Here is an 11,946-nt window from a genome sequence, read left to right on the forward strand (position 1 = left end):
GGTTACGTAATCTTGTTACCTTTTTTGCGTTTCGTGGTTTTATTGCACCTGTATCTTGATGTTATTTCTAACACCTTTCTATTTACAGTACTTAACTTCAGTTTCTTTGGTTGTATCCTTAGTTCCGTTTTTTCCCACTGATGATAGGAACGAGAAAATCGATTCTGGGTTTTCAATAATATTTTTGTTATAAAATACACAGTAATACATGTCAAACAAGTAACGTAGTTGCGTGATGTCTGCGGCCTTCATCCTATTCATCATGATGTCACCGAATTTTGGTTAGTGAAGGGATTTCCACATTACGTTTTGCATCTTTTTGAATCTTGGGTGGAAAATCGCATCGTCCCAGAAAAAGAACATCTTCCAATTTTTGGGGGTATTTTCAGCTATTTTAGGCCTTAAAGCATTTAAAATGGGGTCATTTTGCATCTTTTAAATTTTTTTGGAGACAAAAACATCATTCCCCGAAAAAATCGAGTTTTGCATCCGCATCTTGCCGTTATTTTTTCGCGTAATGTGGAAAAGCCTAAATTTTAGTCTGTGAAAACGGGAACAGCTCGGGAACAGCTGCTCCGATCACCCGTTGGGATGAGTGCATTTTTCGCTACAAATTTTGGAGTAACTGTTAGGGAGGGCCCAAATATGCTCAAAAATTTCGCATATTATGCTTTTCGCATATTGGCCACTTAGGCCGTGATCGTTTGGTCGGATCCAGATCCAGATCCATCGGATCCACTGGATCTGCAATGATCGATTGGTCGAATCCGGATCCAGATCCTTCGGATTTGGATCCGAGCAACCCTGCCCCGGGAGCAGGGTTGACTGGATCCATCGGATCCAAATGTGACCTTTGTGCGTATATGGTGGGTAAAAATCATTTTTATACTCATTGTCGTACGTCTAGTGGACTTTTGTTGACTTTTCGTACGACGCGGGCGATCAGTACGACTTGTGCCTTTTTTGGGTGACCTGTCAGCGCCATTTTTTACTTCGTGAACATGGCAACAGCCAAGGTCCGCAAAAAAGTGTTCGGTTGATTCTGAAGGATCCGACGGATCTGAGATTTGGATCTGGATCTGGATCCGACCAAACGATCATAGCCCTAACTTGCTTCAAAATATGCTTCGAAATCACACAAAATTATTATATAATTATTAAAAGCATGTCCGCGTAGGTGGCGGGTGTGATGTTGCAGGCCTCCTGGTTAATACTATATTATAGTATTGTACTATTATAGTATCTTGTACGATATTTATATGTGTATCTGTTTTGTTCCCTTTCTCTGTGCTTTATGTTCCTGGTTCTTGGTCTTTAGTTTTGTCTTTGTTAGTGCTTTGGTTTGACCAGTTCTGTAATAATAATAATGTCCCAGAACATTACATTGGCGACGAAGATGAACTGGATTTAATAGTTATAGTCATATAGATGACCTGAGTAGGCCTCAGTGACAATGGCGCTCACAGGAGTAGGCCCGGCTTTGGAGCCGTTCGATCTCGAGGGTCCTGCCCATGAAGTTTCGGCAAGATGGCGCAGGTGGAAGAGATCATTCCAGTACTATGTGGATGGGCAGAACATTACATCCGCGAAGAGGCAGAGGAGTCTGTTGCTGTACTTGGCTGGTATGCCAGTACAGGAGAAATTCGAAACGCTAACAGAAGATAAGGACACCGACAATTTATTCGAGCGGGCTGTGAGTGCTTTGGACAAGGCGTTTGAGTTCGTGGCCAACAAGAGGTTCGAACGGTATAAGCTTCGTCAGATGTCACAACGGACTGGTGAAACAGTATCTCAGTTTTCGACCCGTTTGCTTGGGCAAGGCAAATACTGTGACTATGGCACCGACATGGAGGATCATGTATGCGACCAGCTCCTCATAGGGATATCGGACAATCGCCTCAGAAAGAAATTGTTGGAAGTCGACGACCTCACTTTGGCGGTGGCCTTGAAAAAAGGTCGCGAGTATGAAACAACGGAGCAGCACGCACGTGATATGTCAACATCGACAAGTACAAGTGCAAGTCACAGTGCAAGCCATGATGGGCATGGGTCCAGTTCGTACGGTACGGGTGAAGCTGCACCAGGAAGTGTGAATGCTGTGCACGGCGTACCCCAGCAAGAGTGTCACAACTGTGGAAAAGTTGGCCACTTCGCCCGCGACCGGAACTGTCCTGCACGTGGCCAAAGGTGTAGAAAGTGTGGCATAAACGGTCACTTCGCATCCAAATGCAATGGAGGTGACAAACAGCGTACAGGCAACACGCGTCACGCTCCCAAGTCGTCGGGAAAGGCAAGTTCGTACAGAAAAGAAAATCACTCGGCAAATCAAATTCAAGATGTAGACGATTTTGTGTTTGGAGTGCGAGGAAGTAATTATTTGACACAGGCCTCTATCGATGTCAGCCTCAATGGTGTGTCGACGCGAGTGCTAGTCGATTCTGGAGCATCATGCAACTTGTTGGGAGAATCGACTTTGGGCCAGCTGCAATTGCAAGGCCTCGGTGTCACTTTGACGAAGTGCACCAGGAAGCTTTTCGCGTATGGAGCACACCAGCTGAATGTCGTCGGCAAGTTTACTGCAATTTTCCAATGCGGCTCAGAGCTCACTGAGGACGAAGTGATCGTCGTCAGAGGAGATGGAGAGTTCTTGCTGGGACGTAGTACTGCACTCAAGTTGAAGGCCTTGGTGCTACCTGACGTGAATCAAGTTGGCAGCGCCACAGCTAGCCCCAGTACCAACGATGAAATCAAGAATGAGTATCCTGGTGTGTTCAGTGGTGTGGGCAAGTTAATTGGCTACCAAGCACGCCTTCATGTAGACTCTGAAGTTCCACCTGTGGCCCAACGCCAGCGTAGGATACCATATGCGTATGAAACCAAGGTGGATGAAAAACTTCAGGAGTTACAGCAATCAGGAATTATTGAAGAAGCTGTGGGCCCGACGCCGTGGGTAAGCCCAATTGTGATAGCACCAAAGAAGCATGGCGACATCCGTTTGTGCGTGGATTTACGCCGGGTCAATGAAGCCATCGTCCGAGAACGACATCCGATGCCAACAACAGAGGAGTTGCTGCATGAAGTCAATGGCAGCACGGTGTTTTCGAAGATTGACCTGAAGTGGGGATTTCACCAAGTAGAGTTGGAAGAAGAGTCCCGCTACCTGACAACTTTTGCTGCAAATGGGAAGTTGTACCGGTTTCGTCGACTGCCATTTGGTATAAGTTCAGCACCAGAGCTGTACCAGAAGATCATCAGCGATGTGATCTAGGATTTGGCCGGTTGCAGAAACGGAGCTGATGATATCTTGCTACATGCGGACTCACTGAACCAGCATGATGTGAGGGTTCATGCATTGATGAATCGCTTGCAGCAGGTCAACCTCACAGTCAACCCAGCAAAGTGTGAGTTCGCTAAGAGCTCCATTGAGTTCTTCGGCTTGCAGATATCTGACAAGGGCATACAGCCAACTCCGGAAAGGATACGATCCTTGGCGGAAGCATCCAGGCCGAGCAATGCGTCGGAAGTAAGAAGCTTCCTCGGTACAGCCGGTTTCAGTGCAAAATTCATCCCTGATTTTGCTACAGTTGCTGAGCCACTGCGTTGCCTCACGGTCAAGGGAGCTCAGTTCAAGTGGACTACAGAGCAACAGCAAGCGTTCGACCACCTGAAGCGATTACTGGTGTCCAGCTCAACACTGGCATACTATGATCCTGAAGCGCCGATCGAGTTAGTGACGGATGCCAGTCCAGTTGGGCTCGGAGCTGTGCTTGTCCAGAAGCAGGATGGTGTTTGGCGGCCAGTTGCGTATGCGAGCAGATCACTGTCAGCGGTAGAGCGGAGGTACTCGCAGACCGAGCGAGAGGCTCTTGGTATTGTCTGGGCGTGTGAACGATTTCACACCTATCTGCTTGGCAGGGAGTTTACACTCTGCACCGACCATAAGCCGCTGGAAGTGATTTATTCGGCAAGATCCAAGCCCAGTGCCAGGATCGAGAGATGGGTTCTGCGCCTACAGCCGTACAGCTATCGAGTCAAGCACATTCCTGGAAAGACGAACATCGCTGACGCTTTATCTCGCCTGCCCGTTGCAGCGGCGGATCCAGGAATCAGCAGTGATGAAGAGTCGGTTAGACTTATCACTCAGACAGCAGCACCCATCGCTATCGGTATCAGAACGATTGAACGTAGCTCAGCTGAAGATGAAGAGCTATCTGCTGTTCGCAAGTGCCTTCACGACGGATCTTGGGATGGTCTGCCAGCAGCATACCGTCAGGTCCGAGGAGAATTGACTGTTGTTGGCAAGGTGGTGCTCAGAGGTCAACGCATTGTTATCCCTACAGAGTTGCGACACCAGACCGTGCAGTTGGCACATGAGGGCCACCAGGGCATCGTGAAGACGAAAGAGCGTCTACGGTCCAAGGTTTGGTGGCCAGGCATGGACAGCGAGGCCGAGAAGCTCTGCAAGTCGTGTCATGCCTGCCAAGTGGTTGCAGCGCCAGCCAATGCACCGCCAGTCAAGTCCACTCCTCTTCCAGATGCGCCATGGCAGCATTTGGCTGTTGACTTGCTGGGTCCACTACCGTCTGGCGAGCACATTGTGGTGCTTGTAGATTACTACAGTCGATATTTCGAAGTAGATGTGGTCAAGTCAACATCAGCTGAAGCTGTGATTCCGATGATTGAAGCCCAGTTCAGCCGACACGGTATCCCGACGAGTTTGCGTATGGATAATGGCCCACCTTTCAACTCGGAAGGGTTTGCGAAGTTTCTACATGAGTGTGGTGTTCAACAGCTTCGTACTACACCACTGTGGCCGAGAGCTAACGGTGAAGTTGAGCGACAAAATCGATCCCTGATGAAAGTGATCCGTGCTGCATATGCGGAAGGAAAGACGTGGAAGCGGGAGGTTCAACGATTCTTGATGGCATACCGCTCAACGCCACATAGCACCACCGGAGTTGCTCCAGCTGAGTTATTGTTTGGGCGCAAAGTGCACTGCAAGTTACCAGCCCTCGGTGAACCAGCGACAAACGAGGCCGTCAGAGATCGTGACAGCGAGCGTAATCAGAGTATGCGTGACTCTGCAGATGACGCCAACCATGCCACAAGCCAGTCAACGCAGATAGGTGACTCAGTACTGCTAAAGCGTTCGGAGACACGGTCGAAGGTCGACACACCATTCCATCACCAACCTCATGTGGTGGTTAGTCGGAATGGGGACCAAGTAGTGGTTCAGGCACCAGATGGGAAGCTTGTGCGGAGGAACGTACAGTTCACCAAACCATTCCGGCAGCAGCGTCCGGCTGAACCTAGCCCCGAAGTGCAGGAGGCACCCCAGCATCGTGCGGAGCCCCGCAGGTCAGACAGGTTAAGCGTGAAATGCTAAGGAACCTGTCCAGCCCTTGTTCTGTTCGGCATTGACTAGGCTGTGTGACAGTTGTGTTTGACTGGTCGTTCGGCTAACAATGTATGAGCTTACATTATACTGTATATTTACATATTTTATGACATGGATTGATAGAACGCTTTTGGTTATTCGTCGCGTTTTGGACAGCCTAGTTTGGTATATTTAGTTTGTTGAAATGCTACGTTGAAGTTTGCTATGGTCAGTATTTCTATGGACTGTAGTTGTAGACTTTCGAGAAAAGGAGGAATGTGATGTTGCAGGCCTCCTGGTTAATACTATATTATAGTATTGTACTATTATAGTATCTTGTACGATATTTATATGTGTATCTGTTTTGTTCCCTTTCTCTGTGCTTTATGTTCCTGGTTCTTGGTCTTTAGTTTTGTCTTTGTTAGTGCTTTGGTTTGACCAGTTCTGTAATAATAATAATGTCCCAGAACATTACAGCGGGGGTGCCACTTTCGCTTATGCCATTCAGGATTGATGTCTGAAGAGTAATACGATACAATGAAATGACAGAAGTGACGTCAACAAAAGCCGTTAGCAACAACACCAATATGACTAATGGAAAACTTCATCCAAAGTATAAAATAAAATAGAATATGCATACAACATGTCTGGTCAGTCCTGTTAGGTGGGGCGGGCTCCACGCCATGGCTGTCGGTCCGCTGCAATTGTGCGGACTGCGTCAACATCTAGCGGCTGGTGGAGGGTAAGTCCATGCCATGATAACAGTTCCGTCTGCAAGACCGTTACCTAAGTCGTCCGAGGTCGACCCCTGAAGCGTTCAGTGCCCTCGCCGTTGGCCAGGCGAAGATACATATCCACTGCCAACTGTGGAGGAGCAGTTGGGGCCAAACGAAAGATATGGCCAGCGAGACTGTAGCGCTGCCTTGTGATCATCTCGCTGATGGGGACAGCTCCACAGCGCTTATACAGAGTGTCATTGCTAATTCGTTTAGGGTACCGCATGTCGATGATGCTCCTTAGCTGGGTCATGTGGAACGAATCCATTCGCGCGAGCTCCGACATCGGTAGGCCCCAAGTGCCGCAGTTGTAGGTAAGGACTGGGATGACGTAGGCGTTGTAGAGCCTCAGCCGAAGACCTTCACTGATCTGGTGCCTCCGGGTCCAGATCTTGAGGAGTGAGTTGAAGGCGGCGGCGGCCAGTTGACGCCTCCGAGCAGCATCTTCGGCGTCACCCAGAAGGGAGCCTAGTTTGCGGACAGTACGCCACGTTTCTTGGTTCCTATCGGGAAATCGGGCGACTGTGGTATGCTCTGTCTTGGAGGGATTAACGTTCAGGTTCCATCTCGCAAGAACTGCTGGAGCTTGTTGTTCAACTTCACTGAGAAACATCTCATCCCGGCTCACAAAATCAACATCGTCCGCGTATGCGATATCCAGCGGCAGGTCATTGTCCACAGCAGGGCGAGATGGCAGCTCCTGTCGTAGGTCCCGGAGAGCAGCCTCCAGGTAAATGGTGAAAAGCACTGGAGAGAGACTGTCCCCTTGAGGGACTCCGATATTTGTCTTGAAGGAGCTTTTCGATGCACCTTTCACACGAGGTTCAAGCCAGGTTTCAGTCAACAGTATACGGATCATTCGGAGCTCACTTTCTTGGAGGAAGGATTCAAGGATCCTCATCAGGACATCGCGGCGGACAGTGTCGAATGCTCTACTCATGTCAACTCCCAATATGTGGATGGACGTATTGAATCGCTGCGTCATACTGCATAGCCATCTATGGCACCACACCACATCACTTGTGCTGCGGCCACGGCGAAAAGCACTTTGGGATGTAGCCAGGTACTGATCAACCGCTGGCTGTATCCTCTTCAGCACAATCAGGGACAGCGTCTTTCTCAAAGCCGAGAGCAGTACGATAGGGCGCGTACTAGTAAGCGGCCCTAGTGGTTTACCGGGCTTCTGCAGCAGTATTAGGGTTCCTCTGCCAACTTCAAGTGGGTCATGTGTCTCAATAGCTCGGTTCAAGATGTCGGAAGTCATCTCAGCGACAATGGGAGGACTGTACTTGAGTGACTCTCCGGAGAGATGGTCAGGGCCTGCCGCTCTCCCGTTATTCAGGCTTTGGAAGGCCCTCCTAACTTCGGACGATGTGATTTGATTGGGGAGAGGGCTGGGATCACCTAGGAATTGTGGAATGTCAGGGAGGGATTTATCATGGAATTGGCTTTCATAGTGTTTGATGATCAACGCCTGCTGGTCTGCAGGGTTGATAACGACCCGCTGCTTCTCATCGTGAATAACAGGCTGGCTGTACGGTTTTCGCTTCAGTAGCTGGACAGCACTGAATATCTTTGCCCCACTATCATGCAGTCGCTCCACTTCCTCTGCTTGACGATCCAAGGCTCTCTTGGCATTGTCAGATGCGATATCACGAATTTCATGCATTGTGCGATTTCTTTGATTTTTTAGTGACTGTCTTTTCTGGTCATCCTTGCACTCTCCAATCGCCAGGCGAAGATCTTTCTGCTTGCGTGACAGCAACTCAATTTCAGGGGAGAAGTCATGGCGGTGATGTTGTCTCTGCTGAGTGCCGGCCGAATCCAGTGCTGATTTGCTGAGGACTTCAGATAAGGATTCCCAGACTGCTTGGGTGCTGTTGGCTTCTGATGACACGCTGCACTGGACCTGGGTCTCCACAGTTCTCTTGTAGGATTCCCGAATTGCGACATCTGAAGCAAGCTTTCCAGTGTCAGGGCGGATGTTGCCGGCAGTGGTCTTGCGTTGGTGCATACCCAGAACACCATAGAATCTCGACATGTCCAGTCTTGCCACAACTAGGCGATGGTCGGAGAATACATATGTTCCCGCATACGACCTTGCGTCTGTTAGAAGGGGACTCTGGTTCTGACGGCAGCAGATGTAATCTATCATATTGTAAACAGGAACACCGGAATTGTCACGGCAAGGGCCTTGCCACGTTGTTTTATGTCTAGCGCTGTGCTGAAATGCTGTGTTGCCAGCGAACAGGTTGTGAGCTTCAAGGAAACTAGCAAAAACTCCACCACTCAAGTTTCGTTGACCGCAGCCATGGCGTCCAAGAAAGGACTCGCCACTTTTGCGTATCCCTAGCTTCGAGTTGAAGTCACCAGCTACGAACAATAATCCACTGGAAGCGTAGTCAGTCACGGCGTTCGCCAAACTGTCAAAGAACTCACTTTGTTCATCCGGGCTTGCCCGCAGCCGTTCTGTTGTTGGACCGTAGGCGTTGATGACCGTCAACGATGATTTTTTGCTATTGGGAAATTTGAATTGAATACCGGCCGCTCTGTCAGAAATACGCCAATACCGGCTCATACAGTCCTTGAGGGCGCCTCTAACGGCAAAGCCCATACCGTAATGCCTGCACTCTGACGGCAGGCAGATGATTCTCGTTCCGTTGCCCAGCGTTTCAACAAAAGAATTTACTATTTTCGTTTCTTGAAGACAACAAACTTCGACTCGGTACCTCGCGATATCCCGAGCAAGCTGCTCCCGCTTCACCTGACTAGAAATACCTCTAACGTTGAAACTTCCTATTGATATATTCTTTAGACCAGTCCTGAATGAAGAAGACATTCTCCTTTCGCGAGAGAGCGGAGTCACCCAACTCAACCTACCTTCACCCAGGTCAAAAACATACAAAAGCAGAAAAATATGCTCGAAATATGCTCGAAATATGAACTGATATCAGTGATAATTATGCGAATTCTTTGCTCCTTGTAGCAAAATATGCTACATTTGCTACTTTATGCGACCTTGAGTCGCGGACACTCTCTTCTCGGGTCAAATTTTCGCCCCGTGTTTGGATGAGCATTTTTCCTTCCGGGCTAAGTTTGGAAGTGTTCCCTGACCGAGCGTGCCGTAGTAAGTTTCCTTGTCCATTTCCGCAATCTGCCCTATAATTATGCGAATTATTTGCTCCTTGTAGCAAAATATGCTACATATGGTACAATATGCTAGATTTGCTACTTCATGCGACCTTGTGTCAAAAGGACCAAAATATGCGAAAACATGCGCAAGCATATTCGGGCCCTCCCTAGTAACTGTTAACCACTGCAACAAGATACTAGGGAGGTAGGTCAGGTCGTTGTATGCTTCAGTTGTCTTGTTACAGTGGTGGACAGTTTCTCATACTTCGTACCATATTTACGATTCCTCGGATTTACTTTACGAACCTACTCGTGTGTTAAAAAAAGATTATAACTACGTGTATGTGTTTATAGTGGTCCTATTCTGTCAAATTTGTTTTGCGCCAGGTTCCGCGTGAAGATGAGAGCATTGCGTGAGTGTGCTCCAAAGTTCAACCGCGGGCGTACATCACTCCGTCTAACACAAGTCCAAGCAATCGGTTTCAATGGAAGGCACTCAATCTGCAGAATGAAGAGGTCCCAGCAATCGACGGCAGAAGCAGAAACGACTTGAAGGGGCAGGCCGCTAAAGCAGGCAATCTGTCCAACTGGGTCTCGAGCCGTATGATGGATTGGGTCCAGCGGATAATGCTCCGAAAATGTTCGTATAATGCTAACCATAATGCTCCAAAAACTGCCTTATAATGCCGATTATAATGCTTCGGCAAGGGATATAATGCTCTTCGTTTGGTACAAAAATGGAAGAAAGTCTGCACATTGTCAAACTTCCAGGAAATTATACATAATTATCGTCGATCTGCATCTGAAGCTGCCACCTTATCTCTCACGAGCTCCACCACTTTTTAGCACTATAAGACATGATCGCTTCTCCATTGATTGCTCTCTATTCCAACTTTGATGCAGGGTTGTGGCAGAATAGCCGGTGTATCAAATCTTTCCCCTAATTATCCATGTAGTGAGAGATGAAACCATTATTGCAGGTAGTCAGTCATTGATGAAGTTAATCTTGGCAAATAGTATTCCTGCCTGCAGACAAGCTGCCACTGCATCCACTGTGTGAATAATGTCTTCATCTGAAACACCAGACGTGAGGCCAGCTCCTGAGATCCGATCTCAGATGGAGAGCCCTCCCATTTGCGGAAATCTTGAAAACACGTGGTCAGAAGTTATTTAGCCACTCTACATCCTTTGCTTGTGCTCTCATCTTCTCCTTGAGATTGTGTGTAGACGTATGGCTTGCCACTATAACTTTACGTGCTTCCGATGATCAGGAAAGTAAGACAGGCGCTGCTGAGCAATCGACTTGGTCTGAGTCCATGAGAAATTCTAGTTCTTTTCGAGCCTCCTGAGCTGGACTCGGCAAAGGCAGTTCTTTTGGAACGAGCTTCTTCTATAGCAGCTCCTTCATCCTGGTCCAAATTTAGCAATGCATCAGTGTCTACTTCAGTATCGCTAGAGATGCTATCGCCAGAGCCTCTGGCACAACTAGAAAACTCTTCTTCGTCTGTTTGATATTCACTTCGCGTATGTCTCCTCCATAGCTCTCCATTATTCTAAAAGTAAAAGAAACCTCGTAAATAATTTCTCCGGATTTGTGTCACTTGAACTGCCTCGGCCTCGGTTGGGCATGCTTCACAAATGGCTTGTATACATTTACCTGCCCACATCGCTACAATCATAACGTTTTTATGTAGCAATAGTTATGTAGCGTTAGTGCTAAAGGTGTTACTTGTCTACGCAATCACAAAGTCATGCACCGGCACAATGCATAGTGCTCAAATGCCCGGAATGGGCGGAGCGTAGTACGCAAGAGGTACACAAAAGGGGTAAAATAGGGCTGTTTCGTTGTTACTCAGAGTTTCATGGCAAAAAAAACAATCATCAGACAACATCAGAGACTCTCATGATCATGATTGTAGCCGATTGTTGCCAAAAACCTGGGATTTCCCTATATATATTATTATCCACTATGAAACTCGTTATGCCGCTCAAACCTCACAGAATGCTCGTTTTGTTCCTTTCTAATGCTCCATAATGCTCTGATGCTCGGATAGTCGTATAATGCCGATTATAATGTCGGCATTATCCGCTGGACCCTAATGATGGAGATGGCAGTGCTGAAAATACGTCGTGTGACTTGTCAGGTCACAGATACCAAGGTGACCAATGTCCAAAGTAGTACCTGGTGCTGAGGATGGCCTTTCCTATCAGTATGGCGACATTATAGGTCGTGTACGTGTCCTGCACATTGTCATGTTACAGATTTAAGGTGTGGAAGATATTCAATTTCTCTTGTTGGGCTTGTGAAAATGCGAATTGAAGTGCAGGCAATCTGTCCATATGGGTCTCGAGCCATATGATGGAGCTGGCAGTGCCGGAAATACGTCTGTTACACGTTGACCGAATACTACACCATCTCATCATAATTATAACTTTGCAATCAGCTGGTGGCCCGTGGCAGTGCATAGAAATCGACTGGAGTCTGACATTACGTGGCATCGTATTGGAGTGTTGCAGCAGTACTTTCACGGAATACATCACTTACTGGACACCATTCACTGGGAAGTATTCCTTGAAGTTTGAGGAAAAGCTGCAAGCGGCAAAAGTCTGAAGACAAGTTGACTGTCACTACCAGGGTTCGGACCTTCCTCGCTGATGACC

General features: G+C 47.9%; 1 protein-coding gene across 1 annotated transcript; it reads left to right on the forward strand.

Moving 5' to 3' along the window:
• The first annotated feature begins 1,453 nt into the window (after positions 1–1,453).
• LOC135806306 (uncharacterized protein K02A2.6-like) lies at positions 1,454–3,268 on the forward strand. The gene has a single exon (XM_065320479.1). The coding sequence runs from the start codon at positions 1,454–1,456 to the stop codon at positions 3,266–3,268; it is 1,815 nt and encodes a 604-aa protein (XP_065176551.1).
• The last annotated feature ends 8,678 nt before the right edge of the window (positions 3,269–11,946 follow it).

The sequence above is a fragment of the Sycon ciliatum genome, chromosome 1 (assembly GCF_964019385.1).
Source record: "Sycon ciliatum chromosome 1, ocSycCili1.1, whole genome shotgun sequence".
Taxonomy (NCBI): Eukaryota; Metazoa; Porifera; class Calcarea; order Leucosolenida; family Sycettidae; genus Sycon; species Sycon ciliatum.

Excerpts from the sequence above, each read along its gene's own strand:
- LOC135806306 (XM_065320479.1), top strand. The coding sequence starts at position 1,454 with ATGGCGCTCACAGGAGTAGGCCCGGCTTTGGAGCCGTTCGATCTCGAG.